Below are 27,752 nucleotides of genomic sequence, written 5' to 3' on the forward strand. Positions count from 1 at the left end.
ATGATTTTGAAATTGCATCAAGGACATTAATTGACTCCGGGCCGCATATTGGTGGATCCGCTAATGTTTGTGTTGGAAGTGTTGAATACCAAACCGGAAGTTTTAGTTTTGACACATATTTGATAAATTCATTTGGCGGTGCTAATCCGTATGAGTCGAAGTAAATGATTTCGCGAGGATTAATCGCGTAAGCAACCCAGTGAGTGCCAGGGCCGGAATTTTTATCGAGATTTATTATTCCTGTCTCGGTGGGATTTGGTTTATCTGGTAGTTGATCTCGCATAAATACGCCTCTGAAAAATTTTATTTTCTTTTTTTTTGCTTCACTGATTAAATCTAAATTTGAGGCTGGTAGGCTCGACTTAGACCGGATCCGTACGGGGGTCGTCTTAGGTAAAGACCTGATCCTTGTTGCGGCTGCAACAATCTTGTGAGAAGGGGGAGAAGCGGGAATATCCCTCCCTTTTTTTTACGATATCTTCCTCCGGTAACTTTTTTTGCTATTGCGGAACCTATCCCTCCAAGCGCGCCTAATCCTAATGCTTTTGCACCTGCTATTACCGCGGGTATAAGCGCGGCCAATGGAAAAAAACCACCTACTTTGATCATATCTCTGATTGCTCCTATTGAGAGATTCAGACGAATACCAGTATTTGCTGATCTGGCTCTGGTGAAATGTCCGTGTTGATTTTTGGTTAACGATAGTTTATTAGGTCCACCGTGAAGTTGATTACTTTTTAAGGTTAAACTTAAACCTCGTCGCGCTGCTGTTGCTGATTGAAGTTTTTTCACCTGACCGGGGGTCAGAGTTACGCTGACGTGATCGTATGGCATATTAATAATCACTTAATCTAAATTTAGAATTTATTACATGTTCTCTACGGGTGCATCGATAACTCTCATTCTACCGCTGATGCCTTCCAGGAACATTGTTCTATCACTGAGAATTACTGCGAATACCTTATATAAATTATTTCCTGTTCGAATTCTAGCTTTGAAATGAATATCGACGACGGATTGCTTTATCAAATCGAGATGTTCCAAGGAAAAGTAATAAATAGGATAAAGTTTATTAAAATCTAGTTGTGATATTTGCAATCCAGTATCGATATTTTGATCGCGACCCATGAAACTTAACAATCGATGATATGCGCGAGCTGTCGAATAATTTTCAAAATTGATGGATATTTCCTCGGATGGCTCCTGTTGGCCATTTACTCTCAGTGACACGTTTGTTGCGCTGATATTATCGAATATCATGTGGCTATATAATTGATGATATCTTCGTGTATGCAAAAAAGCGACAAAAATATGACGTGGCGCAGAGGTACCTTGCTGCGATGCAATGCGCCAAGTAAAATCACCATCAATATCAGTAGTTGTGGAATCTGTTGTTGTTGTTAGCCATGACATGATAGATTTACCACCTTGATTCATAAATGATAATAATTTTTCTTCCACGATTAATGATGGAGTTATCGCTGGCATCCACAAGGTAAATTTTAGTAATTTTACCCTACCTCCATGATTCGTGTGATCATTTGCACCTACCACGTTCGTTTGGTAATTGATATCACCTTCTCGCCAAATAGCATCATTACTATCTGCTTTTCTAATAAATGTTACGGTATGCTTTGCTCCGTAAATAACTTTTCTAAAATGCCTGCAAAATCCAAATATATGAGATAACGGAATAGCACAAGAGAATTTTCTACGTATATCCCACAACATGGATTTTCTCGTGGCAAATCCAAGATTATAATCAGGATTAGTGCCGAGGGGAAGATCTTGGACAGTATCAATAAGGACTGGGGGGGCGGCGCGATCTCTAGGTTGTCCGATATCAAGCGGTCTATTATCGGGACGATCAGAATTATCTTTGGCAAACATCATACCCGGACCAGCTGATCTGGTAAAATCATCCGAGTATCTCGCTAGACCTATTATCGTTGTTGCTAAATCAACATCATTGGTAATTGACTCAATCTCTTTTCCATCAATCATGTAAGTGGCGCTCTTGAATAATGCCATAATACCGTTATTAACAAATCCGACTCTAAAATCTGCTCCATAGAGAGTAACGCCGTCATCTCTAGTAATTTCACCGGTAACTTCGATATATGCCTCAGATGGAAGAAAATATCTTGTTGTATCGTGAACTTGAATTTCCAGGCGATTATCAGTATTTGGTGTAACTGTGTCGTACGAGAAATACTGGAAATCTCGCACTGATGTATCCCTACCTACTGGTTCATCCATGTCAAATACTTCATTTGACACTTGTGAGAACATTTATTATTAATAATATCGTCTAAAACGAAGACCATCGCCTGAAACAAAACTTGTATTTGCTAGATTTGTCCTAGCAACATCCTGCGCTAGATTTGTCTTAGCAACTTCCTGTGCTAGATTTGTTATAGCAGCTTCCTGTGCTAGATCATTTATTTTTTTATTTGCCGCATCATTTATGGCCTTACTGACTTCGGGTGGCATTTCGCTGGTAATGGGTAATTTGACGGGTTGCTTTTTACGTACTAAACTTAATATTTTATCTTTGATAGCGTTGAAGCCTTTACTGGCCAAATTACCGATACCAGAAACAGCAGTCTCACCTATCTTTCCTATTGCTTTTAATCCTAGTTGTTTTACCATTGGTCCAATTTTAGGTATTACTCGCGTGACAAGACTTCCAATGATATCGCCAAATCCATTACCGTGAATATATTTGTATACTGGCAATCGAGAGTTTACTATGCGGACCTGATTAGGTCTGCGTTGATGTTTATGAACAATCATATTATTTCAATTGTGTTGATTTAATCGATGAGTTCATCGACAAACTCTTTATAAATGTGAGAATCGATGATACCACCACGGAATAATCGCTGACAAATATCTGATGCTTCGTTGACTATCTCACGAGAATTATTTCCTGCTCGCTTTCCTCCGATTAATACTTCGAGGCGAGATACATCGTTGACAACACTATCGGGACAAACTGAATATCCGCTTCCTGTTTTTTTTGTTTCTGGAGATTCCAATGGCGTTACGTAAAATATTTCATCTGACGGCGATGAAGATTTCTTCTCCTCTGCTGATCCTGGTGATGTCCCTGACGACGTCGGTGGTGAATATTGTTCTAGTGGAGGTGAAGGGGTACCGCCCCTAAGTGTTGCACCCTCCCCGGGGTGAATTCCCCATCTTAATGGTTTTTCAGTGGGACCCCTGTAGTTTGACGGCGTTGGTTCTAGAGGTGGGGGTCGCCAAGAGGGGAATGCAGAAGGTTCCCTTGGATATAATGTGGGAGAGAGAAGAGGAGAGTGGTGAGGTTCAAAGGAAAATGATTCAGGACTATCACTTTTAGGTGGTGAACCTTTATCTTTGGGTGACGAACTTTTACTTTTGGGTGACGAACTTTTACTTTTAGGTGGCGAAATTGTCTTTCTCGCACTCGCAGCTCTATATTGAATAACATCTGATGAAAATTTTCTAAAATTTTCATCATCATATTTTACTGGTTTTTCTATACTACCAAAATACATCATTGCTAGCCAATCAATTTCGTCAATTTTATCAACATCAATATCTTTTCGCAAAAGTAATCTTTTATTTTCCGGAGAATTATCCGCAGCCATCTGAACTGTTGAATCATAGTTGCGAGTTAAATGCAACATGTTTTCATCCAAATAATTTTCAGCAGATATTCTAGGACTAAGAATAAACGAACTACTAGCCGGTGATGATTTATATTCGGGTACAACTATCGATTCATCACTTTGATCTTTTTTCTTTTTCGATTTTCTTTCTTTTTTCTGTGGTGGAATATCTTCCTTTGGTCTAGCTCCTAATTCCTCTGGTTGAAATATTGGCTCCTGTGGTTGAATATCTTCCTGTGGTATTACTTTTCTTCCTCGTGTTTTAGTTTTTTCTTTTCTTTCTTGTTGTTTTCTTTCTTTCTCTTGCTGTTTTCTTTCTTTCTCTTGCTGTTTTCTTTCTTCCGCCATTTGTTTATTATGATCATATCTATCGTCTGCTGCTGCCATAAATCTTCTAAAAGATGGATCCCTTTCACTCGCTTGCGTTTTTCCATCATAAATTCTAAATAACATACTAAACCAACTTTTACGAGTTGGATATCTTCCTCTTCCTATATCAGACAAATAGTCATTTCGAATACTGAACATATCTTCAGCAAGTTGACCAAATTGATCTAAACTATATATCGTAGATAGCGGTTGTGATATTATATTCCATCCCTCATCGGTGAAATTTTCTCTTAAATCATCGATATCAAATTTTCTTTTTTTTATTCCAGGTTTTCTCCCTCTAGGTTTTGCTTCAGTTTTTCCTTTACGACCTACTTTAAAGGCAATTGCAGGTTGTCCACCCTGCTGCGCTGCCGCTGCTGCTATTGCTAATCGATCGGGTAACGTTCGTGATTGCTCCTCAATACCTTTCAACGCACGAAAAATTCCACGTTTTCTGGCTTCCTCATCTTCCTTATCTTTTTCGTCACCATATACAGTTTGTTCAATTGTTTTAGTAACTGGCTTCAACCATTTTGCCGAAGTTTCTAAAATTCCATGTTGCATATCTTCGTAACCACGAACATTTTTCTTAAATAATTGTTTTGTCGGAATAAACTTCTTTAATGCCGCTAATTGCTCTCGCGCTAATCTGGCAGAATGAGGTTCTCCAACTGTGCTAGTTTTCCGGCTCATCTTATTTTCAAAGATATTGTTTTATTGTGAAATAAAATTAATATCCGCAGCCCAAATTTGCAATAACAAACAAATTTTACAATACCCCCCCAAAAAAATTGCTGTTTTTTTTTATGCCTAAAAATGCACTTTGGGTTGAAATTTTGCGGATTAATTTGCGTAGGAGGCGTTATTTTTGAAATCTGAGGCTTCTACGGAGAAATGTTGTGTGGGAGGCTTAAATTTATCTGAGCCACCTGGTCTGTACGACTTCCCTGCTGCTCAACATTCTATCCACTGTGCATGTTTTAAATGCAAACGACTTCACCTTACATATGTCAATCTCTCAAAAGTACATAATAACTGGTGAGTGCCCCCTTGATCAGCATACATCTGCTGTCAGACCCTGATCAGCATAACTCTGCTATCAGACCCTGATCAGCATAAATCTGCTGTCAGACCCTGATCAGCATAAATCTGCTGTCTGACCCTGATCAGCATAAATCTGCTGTCTGACCCTGATAGGCATAAATCTGCTGTCTGACCTTCATCAGCATAAATCTGTACAGTTCATTGAAATCTTTGAAATTAATCTTTAAATAAGTGTGCAGCAATGGAGGTGGCCATTTCAATGTATACAGGCATTACAAGTGTAACTAATGAGTGTTTAAATTAATATATGAAGTTAAAGCTGGTTGTTATATTTAGTTTTAATCATGACTAAAAAATATGTAATTATCTGATGTCTTATATTTGGGGGAATATGGATATTTATCATTAAAAAATTATACTGCCTGATTGGTTTATATTATATACACTTGTCAGTATTTCTCACAGCACATTGGTTTATATTATATACACTTGTCAGTATTTCTCACAGCACATTGGTTTATATTACATTTGTCAGTATTTCTCACAGTACACTGGTTTATAGTATACACACTTGTCAGTATTTCTCCCAGCACATTGGTTTATATTATATACACTTGTCAGTATTTCTCCCAGCACATTGGTTTATATTATATACACTTGTCAGTATTTCTCACAGCACATTGATTTATAGTATATACACTTGTCAGTATTTCTCACAGCACATTGGTTTATATTACACTTGTCAGTATTTCTCACAGCACATTGGTTTATATTACACTTGTCAGTATTTCTCACAGCACACTGGTTTATAGTATATACACTTGTCAGTATTTCTCACAGCACATTGGTTTATATTATATACACGTCAGTATTTCTCACAGCACATTGGTTTATATTATATACACTTGTCAGTATTTCTCACAGCACATTCGTTTATATTATATACACTTGTCAGTATTTCTCGCAGCACATTGGTTTATATTACATACACTTGTCAGTATTTCTCACAGCTCAACTTATGGTCTGTTGAAGCATTATATACAGAATATTTCTGGATCAAATCCTATCTTTGAAAACTTGTAAATTCTCTTAGAATGACAAAACCCTGTCTCCTGTATCCATTTCTTTAAAGATCTAATCTGGTTAAGTACAAATACATACACACACATACATACCAAATCTCATATGTTTACTTAAGTTTATTTTCTTACACTGTGCTAGCATAATTTTGTTAAAAACTTTTCAACTGTTGAAAAAGAAAATCTGAATAATAGTTGCAGTCCCCAGAAAGTCTAATAAGGTCATCCACACATGAATAAAAAAGATTTTGTATTTGTACCTAAACTGGCTTTTGTTTAATCATGCTAAACAGTTTTCTGTCAATACAGTTTTAGTACAAAAAATTCTAACCTGTTAAAAAAAGTAATTTCCTAATCTATTAGGGAGTATATAAATACAATAATGTGTGTAAAATTTCATAGTTCTAAGTTTGATAAAAAAAAATTTAAGATCACACAAAGTTTGAAATTTTTTGCTATATCACACTAATGGATTTCGGGGAAGTTTTAATTTTTTTTTATATCACACTAATGGAAGTGGGCTTAGTAAGTTCTGCCAGTATGGATGGTGAGAGAGTATGATGGACATATCAACACCCCAAATGGACGGCAGCTAAAAATGCCCTATTTTGCTAAGAGGGGCACTGGTACACTGAGGGTCTTTAAAGTGAGGGACCTCTGTATAAGAAAAAATACTACAAGTGTTGCAAAATTAAAAAATGTCAAGCTTACCCTGCAACATATTCTGCACTGACTCCAAGCGTGGCATTAATGATGTACACAGACTTGTTATTGTTAGACATGACCGAGTCCTGTGTAGTTCGGGGTAAACTGATGATCCAGCGACAATCTGTCCTGGCACCTCCAAGTGATGCACTGAAATTTGCATTAGTGCTTCCTCCACAGTCTGGAAAAAATACAATTTTTTTTCTTCTAAAAATTAAGCAGAACCAGCAGCAGAATATATAAATTAAAGAATAATAAGTAAAAAATGTGTAATAAGAAATAAATAAAAGAATAATAAGTAAAAAATGTGTAATAAGAAATAAAGAATAATAAGTAAAAATTGTGTAATAAGAAATAAATAAAGAATAATAAGTAAAAAATGTGTAATAAGAAATAAATCAAAGAATAATAAGTAAAAAATGTGTAATAAGAAATAAAGAATAATAAGTAAAAAATGTGTAATAAGAAATAAATAAAGAATAATAAGTAAAAAATGTATAATAAGAAATACATAAACAATAATAAGTAAAAAATGTATGATAAGAAATACATAAACAATAATAAGTAAAAAATGTATGATAATACATAAAGAATAATAAGTAAAAAATGTATAATAAGAAATACATAAAGAATAATAAGTAAAAAATGTATGATAAGAAAATACATAAACAATAATAAGTAAAAAATGTATGATAATACATAAAGAATAATAAGTAAAAAATGTGTAATAAGAAATAAATAAAGAATAATAAGAATGAAACTTAGAGGAAATCACATGATTTTACTAGCAAAATAACAATAATAATAATAATGAGGAGGAGGACTTTGTATAGCGCCTAATCTTTAGAAGCTCTAAGCGCTTTACAACATTAGACAACACCTATAAGATGAAAAACATATAATAATATTATTACAAAAACAAACACCATGAAATTAGAAAAACATAAAAAAAAATTAAAATAAACATGCTGAGAATATTTCAGGTAGGAAACATTATTAGGTCTTTAAGTTTGTTCTTGCAATCAAAATAAGTGAGCTTTGAGAGCCCTCTTGAATGTGATCACTGTGCCTTTGTGTCTAAGTTCAGTGGGCAATTCATTCCACGTTGCTGGGCCTTGGTATGCAAAAGAACGCTGTCCATTTGACTTTGTTTTCATAGTGGGAATAATGAGTATACGATTTGTCAGAAGAGGAGCATAAGTATCTTGCTGGTGTGTACACATGGGTGAGATCGGATAGGTATGTTGGACTAGAGACCGACAGTGAAACGTAGCACAGAGAACAAATTTTGTGTTTGATTCTGGATCGAATAGATAGCCAGTGTAGGGTACAGAGCAGTGGGGAGGTGTGCTCTGATCATGGTACTCTAAGAATAATCCAAGCAGCTGTGTTTTGAACTTTTTGAAGTTTCTGGAGTAGATACTGAGATGAACCAGACAAAATTGAGTTACAATAGTCCAGTCTTGAAAGTACTAATGAACACACAAGTGTTTTAGTGGCATCAACTGAAAGATATGTGCGAATTGAACTGATGCGTCTCAGCTCAAGATATGCAGCCTTGCATATGTTCATGACATGATGGTGTAATGTAGAGTACTGTACAGAGTAACACCTAGGTTTCGTACTGATTGTGTAAATTTAATGTTGGTGTTGCTGATATTTATTGTTTGAGGTAAAGGATGTGAATGAGAAAGCCTTTGTGTTGTGATCAGCATGGCCTCAGTTTTATCATCATTCATCTGCAGCTTGTTCCATCCATGATTTCACATCAGAGATGCACCTCACTACACCTTGGATGGTATCAACTTCAGTTGGGTGGCTAGATTTGTATATTTGGGTGTCATCAGCATACAATTGGTGAGACACTGGATGATGATCTATGACACTTGAGAGCGGCTGAGTGTACAGAATGAAGAGAACAGGTCCAAGAACAGACCCCTGTAGAACACCACAACATAGATCAACTGGGCTGGAGTGTATTCCATTTGCAGATACAATTTGTGTCCTGTTGACCAAGTAGGACTTGAACCACAGTAAGGCCGTATCATGAATGCCAAATACATGCTGGAGACTGAAGTAATATATCATGGTCTATTGTGTTTAATGCTGCAGACAAATCAAGGAGGGCAAGGACTGTAATCTTTCCGCTATCCAACGCTGAGAGAATGTCATTAACTACTTTTAGAAGAGTTGTTCCAGTACTGTGGCAAGGACGATATGCAGATTGTACATTGCTAAAAAGACTATTTGAATTTAGATAAGATACAAGCTGGGATAGAACAACCTTTTCTAAGATTTTTTATACGAATGGGAGATTAGAAACTGGGCAATAGTTCTTTAAATCGGTCTAGTGTTGGTTTTACAATGGCAGTTTTGAAAAATGATGGGAATTCACCAGATGAGAGAGAGGTATTAATAACATCAGTTAGTGGAGGCAATACTGGATCTAAGCACTCAAGCAGCAGTGATGTTGGAATTGGATCAAGTTCACATGACTTTTGGTGCACTCTTCATTATGACTGTACGTACAAAATCCATAGAGACAGGTTCAACTGCTGCTAATGGTTGCCGCTCAAATTCTGTATCCCAACTGTATGGTGACGACGACTCAACTGAAATTGTGGTGTCAAGCTTATCTCTAATGGTTTGTACTTTGTCACGGAAGAAATTTGCAAACATGTCCGGAAGGACGACTGGAGAGATAGGTAGTTGGAAGTGGTGTTGATTTGTAGCTGGAACTTTCCATGATCTTAGTAGTGTAGTGTAATGGGCTGATTTCGCTGCATGGACTATATTTGTGACATTCTTCTTAGCAACTTCTTAGATTTGTAAAATGCAAATATCAAAACGTTCTGGCAGATATACTTTGTAAAAAAGTTCAATGGTGGTAATGGCAGTGGTGGTGGTGCTGGTGGTAGCAATGATAACAGTGATGATAAGGAGGAAGGAAATGGAGGACAATCACATCATCAATAAACACAGTTTTCTCATTTACATTTTCTAAGTTATCTACCACCACCCAGAAAAAACAGAACAAGAGTACTAAGTGGGCTTGATTTCCACTCAGTTGCTTACATAACAGCTGACCATTTCAATAAGCAGGTTTACGAAGTAGTTTAACAACACATACGATGTAAATTATTTCCCAAACATAATATAATGCTGACATCCTGATAAAAAAAACTCTTTCTAAACATAAAGGCATATTCAATATGCACTGTCATTTGCTCATAATCAAATTCATATAGCATCTTTATGATAATAAGCCCAACATATCAAAATATGGTTTGAAAGTGGTACAAGGCCTTGAGTTCCATTTAATTTTGTAGGTATCATTTTTTGTGATTTTGTAAAAATATACATTTTCAAGTTAAAGTTAGCACATTTATAGTTATGTTGCTTTGTACAAAGTAGTTGTCCTGGCTAATCAGAAGATTGCCAGTGAGGCCAAATCTAACTTGGAGGATGTCACCATGATGTTCCGAACCAGCAAGGGCTTGGCATGGAACATTGTTATCCACTCTGTGGTACAATGGAGCCAACATGTAGACAGTTGCCAAAATCTTGTTGAGAGCCAGAAGATCTGTACAGATGGCATTGGACTATAATTCCAGCGAGAGGAGAATGTCACTGGAACATGGCTTTCTGAGAAGAAAATACTTAGAATTGGCCAGGGTCACCAAATAGACCCAAAAGCTGGTCGTTAATCTCGTTAATCTTTGCTGACTGGTGAAGCAGCCATAAGGATGGCATCTTTTCCTCTTCCACAAAATCAACTAATGGATTGACTCTGTAATCCTGGGTAGCAGTAAGGGGAAGAGGACATTTAAAAATGGCCAGCACCTGATAGATTTTCTCAATGGCAAAGCTGAATTCAGTCTGCTCCATTGTCAGATTTGATTAACACTGATATACCAGAATCTCATCACATTCACTGTGTGTTGTGTCCTCTTCCAGGTCAGATGGTAGCACTGTACAAGTCATACTGGGTGGCATTGATGACTCCGACACGTTGTACTTGGAGATGTCACTAACACTCCCTTGAGGGTAGGCAAGTGAACAATCAGATCTCCAACAATGTTGGCACTGTTGGCTGGTGTGAATGATGTATGGTTGGCTCATATGCTGGCAGTTCACAAGATGGTTCAGCTATCACCGGTACCAACCGCTCCAGAGACTTGGCAGGATAGATTTCTCAGTGAAATCTCCATTATAATAAGATGCTGATGCTAGATGGATGTATCTGTCCCTTACAATCTATTTGGCTTGACAATTTCAACAAAAAAGGTCCCCATGCTGGGACAGCTGAACTAATGATGCCATCTAGCTGGCTGATGACGCCAGGTTGGTTGGACAGACAAATGTTAAGGTTAATCTGGCATGAGCCCCATGTGCTCTAAACTTACAGGCCCGAAGGCCATGCTCAGACATGCAGAGGGACTTGCACCAACTGTGCTACCTAAAATTGTGGGAATATTTCCCAATGAGTTAAAGAAAGGTACAGAAGCAAGTAATTGATCTGTTCAAAAGATGGCTATACCCTTTCTGCATTTTCATCCTCCCCTGCTACTGATGTAACTGTGGCCAGCGGTTGCACTAGATGATCTTTTGGAGGAGGGGAAGCCCCAGCATCCCCCACAAGACTTGCAACGGAGGTGGATTTGGGATGAAGGCTGAATACATCAGTGCTTTCTATTCTTGATTTAGTCTTCCAACATGTTACACATTTTGCATGTAACAACGATGTACATTTTGTAAAGACAATGTGGTTATCCTCCCTTGCATTAAATTTTTTGCACTTTAAGCACTTGGATGACATTCCAGTAAAAAGACACAAGAAAAGAAAATTAAAGAGGAAACTAGTAATTTGAAATTACTAACGCACTAAATCACTCTCGTAACTAACCAAAAAGTGTCATAATTAAGCCTATATCCACGAACATAAGCAAAATGCTTATTTTAATAACAAAATTCTATCAAAACAGCATTAGATAAGTAGAAACCAAGCATAAACTATCAATGCAGCATGTCAGAACTTGCTAATATAAGCTCTGTTAAAATGGAGTTTCCGGTAGCGAAAAAGAGTCAATGTCATGATAGCTTGTAATTACTTTGCTGGAGGTCAACAATAGAGTGGTGGGATGGGGTCTTAAAAAGACAAAGTCCCAAAAATTGACAGAATCACTCAGATTTGGCAGAAATTGTAAATATAATCTATACAATCTGTTGCAGATTGATAAATCCTTACAATAAATCCCAAAGGAATATTGGATGGGCCAATTAGAAGACAAAAACAGCTGGATTGTCCATGGATAAACTGTATGATGAGCCCAGTACATCATAGAAGTTAAAAACTAGCAACACCTGATGGTGCCAAGAAGAGGTAATAGGCAAGAGTTATTGCCCTTTCTCTTTTTTAAATAGGAAAAGATGATCTGTGAGATAGCAGACTAGTATTCATAAAATAATGTGATTGGGGGTATTTCATTAAAATATCTCCATAGACTGGAAATATTAACCAGAGAAAAGTGTTATGGAAAGATAAATGGACAAAGATTATCAGGGTGGTAGTCACTCTGAATGGTTAGGTGTAGTGCTGAAAATCAAACTCATCTGTGGTCTTATCATGATAAAACTGCAAATCTGGTTGAAATCAAACATTCATTTGTAAAGTTAAGAAATCAATATGTTAGTGCAGGGGTTCACAACCTTTTTCAGATATGGGCCAGATTACATTTTCTAAGACCACTTGAGGGCCGCAAACAATAATTTCTTTAATATAATTACTATTCACTGGACAGATTTCTATTTTGTATTAATTTGCCCTGAGGGCCAGGCAGCAAATGTTTGCGGATCACCAACAAGCCAGGGGTTGTGCACCCCTGCATTAATGTGAAGGTTGGAAGGATTCTATCATAACATGATTGAATATGAATTCTTGGAGAAAGAGAATTTACTATTAAAAAATATGCTTCTCTTTTGAATATATTCCCTGCTCACATTAACATTAAATGAATAGGAACAAAGAGGAGGGAATCCTACCTTTACCATGGGCATCCTTCAAGGGAAGAATGGCTGGAAGGATGGCCCAATATGAAGGATGGCCCACTCTCCCATATTATGAGCAATGCAACTGACAGTCACATGATACATGACTACTAGATGAAGCCAAAATGAAAATTAACTCTTGATAAGTTTTAAGTGAATCCTCAGGGTTCCTGCAATCTTTATAAAATGTAATTCCATGACTATTCCAAAACTTTTCCAAGACCTTTTCACCAGTTTCAAAAGTATCTATTACATAAATTTACGACCTCTAATACTTAACATGAAAATTTAATACAAAAACATTTTACAGCTGGCTTTGGGCATAATTCATCCTATCAGAAAGGTCATTCATTTTTGAGTGCCAGGAGGTACAATACTTTTGAATGGTGATAACATCCCTGGAAGTAGTTTGACTTTAGTTTTAGGGGAACCTACTCCAACAAATCCATTATCAAAGATATGTAGGTTGGTAAAACATCTGCATTGGCAAATGAAAATGTGACTGGATAATGCAAAATAACCAAATTCCATGACTTTTCCAAAACTTTCAATAACTTATGAAAATTTCAAAACTTTTCAAGGCCCCTGAAATACTTTTCTAAAATTGACAAACTTTTCCACAATTTCCATGACTGCAGGAACCTTAAGCAAAATCAAAATCCATGAAGCAAGGGCAACCAGCCAAGAACAACACAGACCATAGATCAAATTCAAACAGGAATACAAGTGAAAACTGGCTTTTTATCAAATCTTGTTACTATGAAACTGCAAATCAAATTTAATTTTAATCAATGAAGTTCTTTAACATTCAATGAGCATAAATTAAATTTATAATGTGCAGTACATCAGGATACAATATACAGAGACACATCAAACTTGTAATGTGCAGTACATCAGGACACAATGTACAGAGACAGAACAAACTTGTAATGTGCAGTACACCAGGATATAATGTACAGAGACAGATCAAACCTGTAATGTGCAGTATTTCAGGGTACAATGTACAGAGACAGATCAAACTTGTAATGTGCAGTATACCAGGATACAATGTAAAGAGACAGCTCAAACTTGTAATGTGCAGTACATCAGGATACAATGTGGAGAGACAGATCAAACTTAAAATGTGCAGTACATCAGGACACAATGTACAGTGACTGATAAAACATTTGATGTGCAGTACATCAGGATGCAATATACAGTGACTTTTGAAATTTGTGATGTGCAGTACATCACTACACAATGTATAGGACTGATGAAACTTGTGATGTGCAGTAGATCTGGACACAATGTACAGACAGTAATGGTAACACAAAATGTTTTCTCCACTGGAGTCATACAAGTTTGGAAAGTATGAAAAAGGGATACAGTGGTTCCCCTCTTTTAAGGCCCACTCTCCAGTGGTCATCTCTGCTACACGGTCAGTTTTCTTGGCACCGCAAGTTTGCGTATAAATAAAGTTCTCATGTGTGGCCATCCTTCTCATGCGGCCTTCGTACTGGTCCAAAAGTGTTCAAGTGACCCCTCACAAGTGGCCACGTGTCTAATAAATACATCTTCAAAACTGATATTCAATTCACATGGTAAGTTAGGTAATCCAATTATCTTTTCTGATGTATGTTTCTAGACTTCGGGTTTTCACTATTGAGATAACTGGAGACTAAAACTACATTATATCATGTATCACTAAGGTTAATATTTTATCATTATCTACAAATGCCAACATTTACTGGAAATGGATGCAACAGTGCTGTAGTATAGTTTTGGGTTTCACACAGCTGTTGAGTTCTCTTTGATGATTATGAATGAAGGTAACTGTCAAGATCATAATCTGGTCAACTTAGGCTAAGTACAGCTTTCATGGATGCACACATAAATCTATTTGACAAAAGTTTCATCTCATGATTAAATAGCAGGACAATTAGCAACAAAGAAACAAGTCAAAACCGAAGTTTAACATGTCATCACACAGGCGAAAAAGTCTACCTTTAGAAGAAAAACAAAGCTTTTTGACTCAAATCAATGGGGAGAGTACACAAGTTCTTGCAAAACAATTTGATATTGGAAAGACTCAAATAAACAACATGGTAAAACAAGGGGAATATTCTACAGCAGTGGGAAAATGGAGTAAATGGAAAGAAAATGGTTCATAATATCAAGTGATGTTTGCACCAGGATTTAAAGGACAAGGTTTCTGAACGAGTTTTGCACTGATTGCCAACATCCCACTCTCATATCACACTTAAGAATTAAAAACTATTAATTAAGTTCACTAACTTCAATACTTTCTTACTTCATACACACACATATCTTTCTCACAAATATAGTCACCCTTTGGAAAGGCCACCCCTCTTATAAGGCCATTTTTCGGGTACAAATGGGTTGACTTTATAAGACGGGGACCACTCTTACATTATATTCATTTTTTTTCTTCATCAGCAGCATCATTATCATCATTGCAAGACTGTGCGTATTTGTGTGTATGCATGCATGCATATGTATCCAGTACTAGTAACAAAACTATGACCTTTATAAATATACCCACCTAGATATTGATACTTGATCACAAACCCTTCTCCAGGAAATACAAGAGTTCCACTTTGGGATTCATAGGTGAAGGACAACACCAGTTCATTGGTCTTGCTGAAAATGAAATCCCTGCCAAGTGTTTTATCAACAGTGAAATTAAACTCAGTTTTTCCAGTGAGTTTGAGGGAATTTCCAACAGTTATGTTCAGCTTGTCAACTGAGATGTACAAGAAAGAATCATTTTTTTTTTCAAAGGGCCACTGACAGTTAAGGTTCAGTGGATATCGGAGTGGGTAGTATGGACTCGTGACACTTCCACTTGGACTTGAAGGGGTTTTCCCACACACTGAAACCAGAAACAATAATTTTTAGTACATGTATGCTTTAAAGTTTGACTCAATAATGCACCAATGACTATCCAAGGAACCAATCACTGTCAAACATTGTCCTCTGTAAGATTAAAACTTTTAAGTTCCTGACTTTTTCCCAAATAATCCCCTTTATTCCTCTATAATATTTAAACATTTTAAGTTCCTGACTTTTTCCCAAATAGTCCCCTTTATTTCTCTGTAATATTTAAACATGTTAAGTTCCTGACTTTTTCCCAAACAGTCCCCTTTATCCCTCTGTAATATTAGAACATTTTAAGTTCCTGACTTTTCCCAAACAGTCCCCTTTATCCCTCTATAATATTAGAACATTTTAAGTTCCTGACTTTTCCCAAACAGTCCCCTTTATCCCTGTAATATTAGAACATTTTAAGTTCCTGACTTTTCCCAAACAGTCCCCTTTATCCCTCTGTAATATTTAAACATTTTAAGTTCCTGACTTTTTCCCAAATAGTCCCCTTTATTTCTCTGTAATATTTAAACATTTTAAGTTCCTGACTTTTTCCCAAATAGTCCCCTTTATTTCTCTGTAATATTTAAACATGTTAAGTTCCTTCCTTTTTCCCAAACAGTCCCCTTTATCCCTCTGTAATATTAGAACATTTTAAGTTCCTGACTTTTCCCAAACAGTCCCCTTTATTCCTCTGTAAAATTAAAACATTTTAAGAGGCTTATTGGCACTTTTGTCACGACATGTCACTTGTCCAACAATATTTTTATAAAGATAAGCAACAGCTTCATCATGCAAACATTTAGCATCACAAAAATACATGTCGTTTAAAGCATCTGAGGTACTCCAATAAAGTTAGTCTGGTTTCGTGACCAATTCCACTGAATCTAATATGAAACTGAGATTAGAATCAAACACATAGAAGCTAGTACATGTATCTGGATTTTAATGCAAATAATCAAATTTCTGTAATTTGAGCTTTTATTTCCCATGTCCCTATTTTAAGGGTCATTTCCGTAAGACCTGTGGCAAAATCACAAGGGTTGGCAGATATGACATCCACAACTTTTTATTGTGATATCATAGAATGTGATATTCAATCCAGTTTGTACTGGACCAAACTTTAGGTTGACCATGTCGAACAAATGTCAGCATACTTTAACATTGAATTTTTCTGTATTTGTTTACTGGGGTGTGTAAATAACTTCAAATAAATTGAATAATTGCTATTTATGCATCTGTATAATCAAATTCTGAAAAACAACACCCATTACTGAAATATTTGATACTGAATATGACTTTTATTATAGTCAAAAATGGCTTTGCTTGCATGTACAGGGGAATACGCCCAACCCAATGTGCTTTGTTACAACATGAATTTAGATATAACACTAAGAAACAAATCCATAAACACAAAATTTCCAAACACAATCTTTTTCTTATTTAACATTAAATTTAACTGCTTACGTGCATACCTGTAATCTACATATTCCAGGTATTTGCATGGTAAAATTCCATACAAACTGTTGACATTATGATATCTAGATCTATGCCTGTAAAATGGGTGCCCCCACTTCAGCCCCCCAAAATTAAAATAAATTTAAACATACAGAAAAAGGTGAAAAACTGCTAAATATATGGTATGGTAATCTAAATGCCATCTATACTCACCTACAAGTCCATTCTACCAACACAGACCCACACCAACTGTCACATAATGCACTGGCATGTATGGGTCTCTGCAGCTTATTATGAGTAATCTGAAGGACAAACAACATGGATCTACATCTGCCTGGGGCCCCAAGTGGCCGAGTGGTCTAAAGCACTCACCGTTATGGATCACTGCCATCTCACCTCTGTCTGCATGTGTTCGAGTCTTGGGCTTGGCCAATGTGGGTATGTGAGAAAGCTTGCCAGTAGCTTCTCGTGGGTCGGTGGTTCTTTCCTGGGGTTTTCCAAGTTCCTTTTCCTACACCATTGATACTGGCCACCATGTATAGCCTATCTTGTGCTGAAAAATGGCATTACACCCAACAACAACCTACATCTGCCAATGCATTATGCGATGGCGTATCAGAGTCTCTGCTGTTTTTTGCAGCTGGACTGGACTTGTGAGTGAGTATATATGTTAGTTCATCTGCATATGCATACATACATGAATACAAAATTTCATTTATATACCTCAAGTACAAGTGGTTTGGGGTTAATTGTACTATAAAGGCTTGATAAATAAGTCAGTTTCAAGCGTTCCAAAAAAGATGAAGAAAAAAACAGTGAAAGAAACTGATAAATACAGTGTTTCTGCTTAACCATGCCAACAGTTTTCATCCACAAGTTCAAGTTTAAAATGTTTAAAAAATTTTTTTAAAAAAACCCCAAAGATAACCAATCTGAGGTCAAAATTAGTTTTGATTTATTTATCAATGGTAAGCTGCAAGTTACAGTATCTACAAAGTAAGTCTGTATACCACTAGTGTTATTTTATTCATTCTGCAAGAATTACTTCAAAACTAAAGAATTCAGATGCAAGCTGCAATGTACAATTATCATTTAATTATAAAATATTCTCAGTTTAGTCATACCACTATGGTATTCTGTAAAAATTAGCAATGACTCGGTAAGAAGTACTCAGTCATCAGTGATAATTGTGGGAAAGACTACATTAGGGTAACTGCCAGAAGCCTGGAAACACTAGTTAAAGGACACTTATAATCTATTCTTAAGTTTCACTGACTACAAATGGCTGTAACAAGTAACACCTAGAACTCAATGTGAGCTTTACTGTGTCTATATAATACATGATATTGCAACTCCACATATCCAGAATTAGTATTAAGCCTGGATCACCCAGCCACTTTGCTTTGCAATGGAAAGCAAAACCAGCGGTGAAACAAAAATAAGGCACCACTAATTTTGTGACACTAGATTGTTCTATCAGAATTAACAAAGGATAATTAAATTTAACAATGTAAACAAAGCATGTCTATTCACACCTTTGAGGTGAAGAGAAAATGTATGTAAAACAGGGAGAATGCAAGTAAAATCCAGTTAGTTTTGTATTTGCCAGGTGTTATTTTTTATGCCATGCGCAAGCACCCAATGAAAACAATCAGACAAGGGAATGCAGGTTTTACCATATTTTCCCCCAAAATGATACCTGTAAATGTTCTGGTCCGATACAGTTCTGGGTGGGCCTAGACTAAATGGTATTATCTTTACTTGAAAAGTTATTTTATCTTTGGGTCCAAAAGTTATTTCAATTGTCATTAGGTGTTTCTCATATACATAATACTCAAGTTGTTTGCATAACTGTACAATTGTGAATTATTTTCCATAATTGAAATTATTAAATTGGATAATATGTAGGCCAGACATCATTCCCCTGGGTCAGCCAAATAACTACAATGCAAGAGCAGATAGCCAAGTAACTGATTCTGAATACCATGTACTTGCTTATAAGTTCAGTCCATCTATAAACAACATAGTCCTTAATCTGCTATTGCATAATGCGCCATCAGATCAGGGTTTTTATTGTTTATTCTACTTATTACTCCTAGCAAACCGCATAACCCAGATCTGCCAGCCCATTATGTGATCATGGAGCTCAGACTGTGCAGCTTGCAGTTGGAATCAACTTATAAGTGAGTATGAAAGGTACAAATAAATCAATATAACCTATTATTTAAATTTTGCACATTTAGTGAGTCATTGCCTTCAACATTTTTTAAATGAGTCTAATTTTTTACACACATCTAAGGAAAACTTGTACATAGTTTAAATATCAGATATAAACTTGAACTTATTAAGTTTCTACTACATAGGACTGTCACTGACAGCATCATATAGGAACACTGAATGGAAATTTATAAATGAGAGAAGACATTACAGAAAGGTAATTTTACGATCTCATTTATTATACACTTCCTCAATTCTACACTAGCTAAATTGCATGATCAACATGATACTGTATAAACTTGTTTATAAGTCGACAAAGAAATTAACCATATGATAAAATCTGCATACAAAGTAAATTTCTGTATAACCCTTTTTGTGAGAGCATGCATTTTCTATGGAATGTACCAAGACAGACAGGTGTGTGTAAAACTTTTTAACATAACTGGCTTATAATTCAAAGATTTTTCACAAGTCTATCCCTATGATTCAAAAGATTTGGGAAAAAAATCTTAACTTAAAAGCAAGCATAAATGGATCCAATTAAAGGAACAAGTAACTGGTCACTTCATCTGTCAGATACAAGTACTTACAAGAGCTAAGTTGCTTCATGTCATAAGAGGCTGTCAAAATCACATCGCCAGCTTTTCTTGAAGCACATTGTGAAAGGAATGTCACAATCCTGGGTAAAAAGAAAGACCCGATAATTATAGGTTACTGCCTTGATATGGTAAAATATGAACGAGTTTTTCTGATGGATATACTGCACAGATACACAGCTTAATTATATAAACAAAAAATACACTACAAGTAACTGAATTTATGACGTATTCCAAACTAAATACACAAGCACAGATTCATCAGTACACAACAACAACACTATTAATGTGCACATAACTCTGCCCATATAAATTTAAATATAGTTGCATGCTAGACATCACTTTTGAAAGAAAATGGCATTTTGATCTACTTAAAATTGAAATTTAGATTCATTGCATTGCAACAACTTTTCCGTTTAGTCTGGAATGAATAGATTTTGGTATTTTTGTCGATTCTGCAGTATTTTGTGATAATGACTGGATTTATCTGTGTCATTTCTACATAAAGTACATCTGATTTCAGCAGTGAGGGAGTAGTGTGTTGACATCTGCAAGTGTGCTTCTGTTCTATCATTGATGTCATCACCTGTGCCTAAGTCCTGCAGTGATGGGCGAGCTCTGACATGGCAGGTGTGGATGCACTGGAAGCCGCAGTGGCGGACCTGTAAGCAGGTGGCTCAGGCCATAGGGTCGTCTTCCACTGACCTGAAGCAGAAATGGATGTCAGCAGCCACCTAAGCGACTAAGCAGACCTCTTCAGGATAGCACTGCTTACCTCCGTAGCCTGAAGAAGGGGCTAGAAAAGGTGCCCTAAAAAAAGCCTGCTTCAACTACTCCGACCACTTTACCACAGCTGGAGGTAATCCCATTCTTGTGGTCAAAACACAAAGAAAACCAGAAAGGTTCCACTCACTCTCGGTTCATGGAACATATGCACTCTATTGGATCGTGCAGAGGCTGACAGACTGGAAAGAAGAACTGTTGTGATTGCAAGAGAACTTGCTCACTACAAAATAGAGATAGCAGCCCTGAGTGAAACTCGCCTGGCCAACGAGGGCCAATTGACTGAAGTTGGAGCTGGCTACATCTTTTTCTGGAGTGGATGTGGCACTGAGGGACATCGTGAATCTGGAGTTGGTTTCACTGTCAAGTTGAGTTTGGTGAATAAGCTCTCCATCTTAAAGGGAATTAATGGCTGGCTAATAATGCTGAAGCTACCCTTACATGGCAAAAAGCAAGCTTATGCACCAACCATGACCAACTCGGAGGAAGCCAAAGACAAGTTCTACCAGGATCTGGAAGTTCTGATTGCTTCCGTACAAAAGTCAGACAAACTGATCATTTTTGGCGATTTTAACACCAGAGTTGGTGCAGACCAGAACTCATGGGAGGGAGTTATTGGCAGACATGCCATTGGCAACTGCAACAGCAATGGGCATCTGCTCTTGATGATGTGTGCATCATTTGATCTCCTGATCACAAACACTGTCTTCTGTCTGCCTAATCGTAATAAAACAACTTGGATGCACCTGCAGTCTAAGCATTGGCATCTGATCGACTACATATTAGCCCACAGGAATGACAGGCAGGATGTACATGTGACCAAGGCCATGTGTGGTGCTGACTACTGGACAGACCACAGGCTACTACTTTCCAAGATGAATCTTAGAATTCAACCTCACAGACGTCCACAGGGAATCAAAGTCCCAAAGTGACTCAATGTCTCCAGGCTGAAAGTCTGCAACACTAAGCAAGCTCTGTCTGAAGCTCTGACAAGCCAGCTGAAAACCACAGACTCTGATACCAACGACATTGAGAAATGCTGGACGGTCTTCAAACATCTGGTATAATCTATTGCATTTGAAATCCATGGCATAACTCCGCGAAGTCACCAAGACTGGTTTGACGAGAACTGAAGAAATACAGTCCCTGCTTGAGGAGAAGCATCATCTCCATCGTGCGTACAAGATTGACCCCAAGTCCGCTGCAAAGAAAGAAGCCTGCAGCAGAGTCTGCCAAGCTGTGCAGAAGAAACTGTATGAGATGCAGGGCACGTGGCTCAGCCGAAAGGCTGACGATATTCAGTCCTATGCCAACAGACATGACATGAAGAATTTCAATAGTGCTCTTCGTGATGTTTATGGCCCAGTAACATCAGGCACAGCCCCACTCTTGAGCCCCGATGGCAGCACTCTCATAACTGAGATGACAGTAGATTGCTGGGCAGAACACTGGCAGTGTCCTCAACAGACCCTCATCCATTTACAATGAAGCTATCAACCATCTGCCCCAGGGAGAGATCAATGAGTGCTGGAAACTCATAAGACCACTGAGCTCCTGTCTAGTGGGAAAGCTCCAGGAGCAGACTCCATCCAAGCTGAGATCTACAAGACTGGTGGAAAGCTCCAGGAGCAGACTCCATCCAAGCTGAGATCTACAAGACTGGTGGAAAGCTCCAGGAGCAGACTCCATCCAAGCTGAGATCTACAAGACTGGTGGGCCTATGCTAGTGAAAAGACTGGAATGTTCTATGGGATGTGGAAGCAGAAATGCATACCCCAGGAATTCAAAGATGCATCCATCATCCACGTTTACAAATGCAAAGGCAATTGCCAATCCTGTGACAACCATAGAGGAATCTCTCTACTTTGCATTGCAGGCAAGGTCCTCGCCAGACTACTGCTGAACAGACTCACAGAGCACATTGATCATGGCCTACTGCCAGAAAGTCGGTGTGGCTTCAGAAAGGAGACAGGCACCATTGACATGATCTTTGCTGCCAGACAGATGCAAGAAAAGTGTCTGGAGTAAAATATCCAGCAAAACACCACCTTCATGGGCCTGACTAAGGCATCCAACACTGTCAGCCGGGAAGGCCTTTGGAAGATCATGGCCAATCTTGGATGTCCAGAAGTCTTCATTGAAATTGTGAGGCATTTTCATGATGGCATGCTTGGACAAGGATAACTATTCTGAACCCTTTGCACTGTGAAACAAGGATGTGTCTTAGTCCAAACTCTCTTTAGCCTAATGTTCACTGCAATGTTGATGGATGCTTTCAAGGACAATGATGTGGGAGTAGGTCTCCGATACCATCTGGATGGGAAGTTGTTTAACCTGAGGAGGCTTCAAACAAAAACCAAAGTCCACGTTGTGAACATTCGTGACCTCGTGTTTGCAGATGACTGAGCCCTCAACTCTAGCACAGAGGCAGGCATGCAACAGAGCATGGACCTTTTTTCCACAGCATTCACCAACTTCAGACTCACCATCTCTACAAGACAGACAGAGGTTCTGCATCAGCCAGCTCCTGGAGATGTCGTTGCTGTTGTGGGGTTCAATGCCATTTTTCAGCACACAATAGGCTATACATGGTGGCCAGTATTAATGGCGGAGGAAGAACCCGGAAAACCCAAAAAAGAACCACCAACCCACGAGAAGCTACTGGCAAGCTTTCTCACATACCCAAATTGGCTGAATCCAAGACTCAAACCCATGCAGACAGAGGTGAGATGGCAGTGATCCATAATGGAGAGCGCTTTAGACCACTTGGTTACTTGGGGCCTCCTGCTCCTGGAGAAGATTACCTGGAACCATCCATCAATGTCAATTGCCAAAAACTCAAAACTGTAGACAGGTTCACATGCTTTGGCAGCACCCTCTCACAAGCAGTCCACATAGATGATGAGGTCAACACCAGGACTGCCAAAGCCAGCGTAGCATTTGGTAGACTCTGCTCAAATGTCTGGGATAGAAGAGGCATAAAGCTTGCCACCAGACTCAAAGTCTACGCAGTGGTTGTTCTCCCCACCCTCCTCTATGCTTGTGAGACTTGGACTGTGTATAGCTGCCCTGTTAAAAAACTGAACCACTTTCATATGAGCTCCTCGAGAAAACTACTGAAAATCAGATGGCAGGGCAAGGTACCGAACACAGAGATGCTCACTCAGGCTGGCATGACAAGCATCCACACTATGCTGTACAAGGCACAACTCTGATGGCCTGGCCATGTTGTCCACATGCCGGTAGAATGCCTAGCTAAGAAGGTCTTCTATGGAGAGCTCTACAGCTGGGCAAGAGATCTCATGGTGGTCAAAAAAAGAGGTACAATGACACCCTCAAGGCCTTGCTTTAGAACTTAAGTACTGACCCTGACACCTGGGAGAGTGTCGCTGCTGACTGATCTGCTTGGCGCAGTCAAGTCAATGATGGTGCAGCAACCTTTGAGCAGAAAAGACTGATGGACTCAGCTGAGAAATGTGACTTGTGCAAATCCAGAACAGCAGCTCTGCAACTCCCAGTTAGCAACCTGTATATCCATGTCCCCACTGCAACAGACTCTTCTGGGCCCGAATCAGACTGATCAGCCATCTCTGGACCCACCCCAAGTGAATCGATGACACTGAATGGTCCTCATCAACACCGATGGACGAACATCATGAAGTAAACCATCTAACTGTGCTACCATCACATTGGCAGATTTTCAGTCCCTTCAAAATGATTTCTTGATCCACCATGTCGAAAGCTTTCCTGAAATCTACAAATACAGATCCTAATATCCTACCTTGGTCAAGTACTTGAAGCTATTTATCAGTTAGGGAGGTCAAAGCAGTCTCACATGAATGTTTCTGTCTAAAGCCTGATTGATTAGGGTGTAACAGCAAGTGCTTGGTTAAATATGACTTGAATGAGTCATGAACATGTTTTTCAATCAATTTTGACAAGTTTGGTAGTATTGAGATTGGTCATTATTTATCAGCATCATCCTTTGGACCAGATTTGTGAATAGGAATTACTTTTGCAGTTTTCCATATTTTGGGGAAAGATGAGGTTGCAATACTTATATTGATTATGAATGTTTTGCTATCTAAAATAGCAGTGTCAGAAGATTTAAGAGTTGTGGACTAATCTGATCAAAACCTGTAGCTTTCTTGGCATCAAGCTCACTGAGACATTTTTTAACAAGTTTTTGATACTAGTGGGATAGAGAAACATACCTCCTTAGAGATTATGCTGCTGCAGAACTTTTTCAGTTCATTAAAGTTGTTTTCTATCACTGGTTCTTTTAACTTTGTGGTAATGTTGGTGACAAAATCATTGAAAACATCTGCAATGTTGGTATCATCAGTGACTATGGTATCATTTACCAGAAGTGAGTGAATTTTATTTGTCTGATCTTTGTGTTTTCCTCCCATGAGTTCATTGAAGACTTTCAAATGGAGACTGTGTTGCTCTTTATGTTTTCAAGCAATGATTGATAAAGGTTTTTTTATAGCTTTTTTAATCATACTTGTTTTATTTCTACATACTTTATATTGTGCATGTTTCCCATAGCCTTGAAGGTAAGAACTTTACTTTGCAAATTTCATACTGTGTAAGAACTTCACTTTGCAGATTCCACACCATGTAAGACCTTCACTTTGCAGATTCCACACCCTGTAAGAACTTCACTTTGCAGATTCCACACCCTGTAAGAACTTCACATTGCTGATTTCACACACTGCAAGAACTTCATACCATTCTGCACAGAATGCATTTACCTTGCTTCTCAAATTCGACTTGTCTCTGGCAGTTAGTATTGCTATCTACATTGACACTGCAGATTGCTTCCTTGTTTCCATGTAGACTGTGATAAGATTCTTTCTGAGATTCATCTAAGAATCAAGCTGAGGATGCCTATTTGTTCTTTCTCTCCAAATGACCATCAGGCGTTTTGGATTGTCAAGAAAGCATTGCAAAGACTTGTATCAAATAAAAAACAAAATGGGTACTTCCAACATTTTGTTGCTTTTCTGAATCAACCATATTGAATTTGGATCTGATAAGCTAACACACATTTTCTTCATCAAGGTCAAAGTGGCCATACAAGGTGCCTGAATCCACTTACTCACAACATACCTCTGCTGTTGCTGAACCAAAGGTTTCATTTCCTGGGCTGATGTTACTATCAAAATAAGGAACAAACTTTCTTTCTTTCCATCCAATTACTGTTCATGTTCGCTTTTGAATTGTTTTGAACTGGCCTCTGACAAGGTTTTTGGGATTTTTCTTGCCATTGGGAACATTTCATGTACTTGAGTATTCTGTTCCACATCAGTATGCTTGGTCTGTTTTCAAAGACTCAAACAGCACTGGACTTGACAAATAAATGTCCATGTAAACATGATGATTTTATCCAAAATTCTTGTCAAGACTGTTACCATTTGGGTTTCTAGGCAATGCTCATCGCCTTGACCTTCCTTGCATACAGCGTATATTTAAAAAAACATGCACACGAATGTCAGCAGAATTCACCCTTTCCAAACTTGTATAACAAATTTGGTAGGCTTTGTGATACGTTTAAATGCTATAAAATCCTCATTGACTACTTGGACCTTGGGTGGATTGTCGGTTTCAATACACATTGCAAGATATTTTAAGTAATGGTCTGATATGACATAACTTGTCATCCCCAGGCTGTCTCCACTGAGGGATGTCAATTATATTATTAACCTGGAAATACTTTCATTCTTTTCTCTCATCATGGAATAGTCCGTTTCCCCAAAAGCTACCCGTGTTCTAGGTGATCTTACACTATGCAATTTGTACTATACTTAAAACAACATATATTCCTAGAAATGCATTCATTTCTGCAACTGAAGTGGGTGACCTCTTGGGATCAGGTATCTAACCAATTTGTGTTTTAGTATACCTGTTTGCTTTAGTTACTAATGACACAATAATTTCTTTGGGAATTTATTTTTACAAGGAATCCATCTCACTTGCATTTTCATCCAAACGAAATGTTGGCAATGAGTCAGATTTGAAGTGGTCCACTTGTTCCTACCACATAAGATCATCGTATGTTCCATCCTCAGAATCAGACAAATCTGAAATGTCAGGCATCCAAAAAACATGTCTTGTACTAATGTACATTCATCTTGAAATCCTTCAAAACTTGCATCAGAATCATCAGAATCCAAGGTTACCATCTTGTTTCACTTCCCACATCGGACCCAACTTTTAGTGGTAACTCCTGCTTGTAGAATGTAATCCCGTATTTACTACATATATTGGGCCACAATACAATAATTATTTTTTTCCTGTCCTTGAACTTATTGCAAAACTTTTTTCACCTAAGTCATATGTTGCAAGATTTAAAGAAACGAAATAAAATGTCACCCAGAAGATTTGGTGAACAAAAAATTGTTCAATGAATTCATGAAGGCCAGAAGTGTGTGTGTGTGATTTTGATTTTTAATGTAGCTTTAACAATTTTTCAGTCATATCGCTACAATGTCTGCAGTGTGACAGTTTATAGTGATGCCTAGCAATGGGGCATCATGTCGAAGACATGTAGCATGATGTCCCACCCAGTCACATTATCCTGACACCAGGCTGACCAATCCTTACCTCTTAATCCTGAGTGCCAAGTGAGGCAGCTGTTAGTACCATTTTTTAAAGTCTTTGGTATGACTCGGCCAGGGATCGAACCCATGACCTCCCACATCTGAGGCGGATGCTCTAACCACTAGGCCACTGGAGCGGTCAAAGGGAAGAATACAATTTTGCCAACAATATGATCATTAGTACTGATGAAATTCCAGTGCACCTTGCTTTCATTCCTGGACATTCTGTCGATAAGATGGGGGTTAAAAGTGAGAATTTGCACAAATGGTGCAGATTTTTTTTTTAAATATGACTTTAGTCCTTGCAGTTTCTGCTTCAGGAGA

General features: G+C 37.9%; 1 protein-coding gene across 6 annotated transcripts in view; it reads right to left on the reverse strand.

Moving 5' to 3' along the window:
* The window catches only part of LOC149779044 (uncharacterized), a 214,751-nt gene that overhangs the window by 40,309 nt on the left and 146,690 nt on the right, over positions 1–27,752 (reverse strand). For all 6 annotated transcript variants that reach the window (XR_016415554.1, XR_016415555.1, XR_016415552.1 and 3 more), the window contains 3 exons: positions 20,035–20,123; positions 15,447–15,776; positions 6,863–7,037 (listed from right to left, as the gene is read on the reverse strand). Coding sequence is in view for 1 of the 6 variants with exons in the window: in XM_089939614.1 (XP_089795740.1) it covers positions 6,863–7,037; positions 15,447–15,776; positions 20,035–20,123 (594 nt within the window). In the remaining 5 variants the exon portion in view is untranslated. The remainder of the gene's footprint in view (positions 1–6,862; positions 7,038–15,446; positions 15,777–20,034; positions 20,124–27,752) is intronic.

Source organism: Sinohyriopsis cumingii, chromosome 17 (genome assembly GCF_028554795.1).
Source record: "Sinohyriopsis cumingii isolate HCF-2022 chromosome 17, ASM2855479v2, whole genome shotgun sequence".
Classification (NCBI taxonomy): domain Eukaryota; kingdom Metazoa; phylum Mollusca; class Bivalvia; order Unionida; family Unionidae; genus Sinohyriopsis; species Sinohyriopsis cumingii.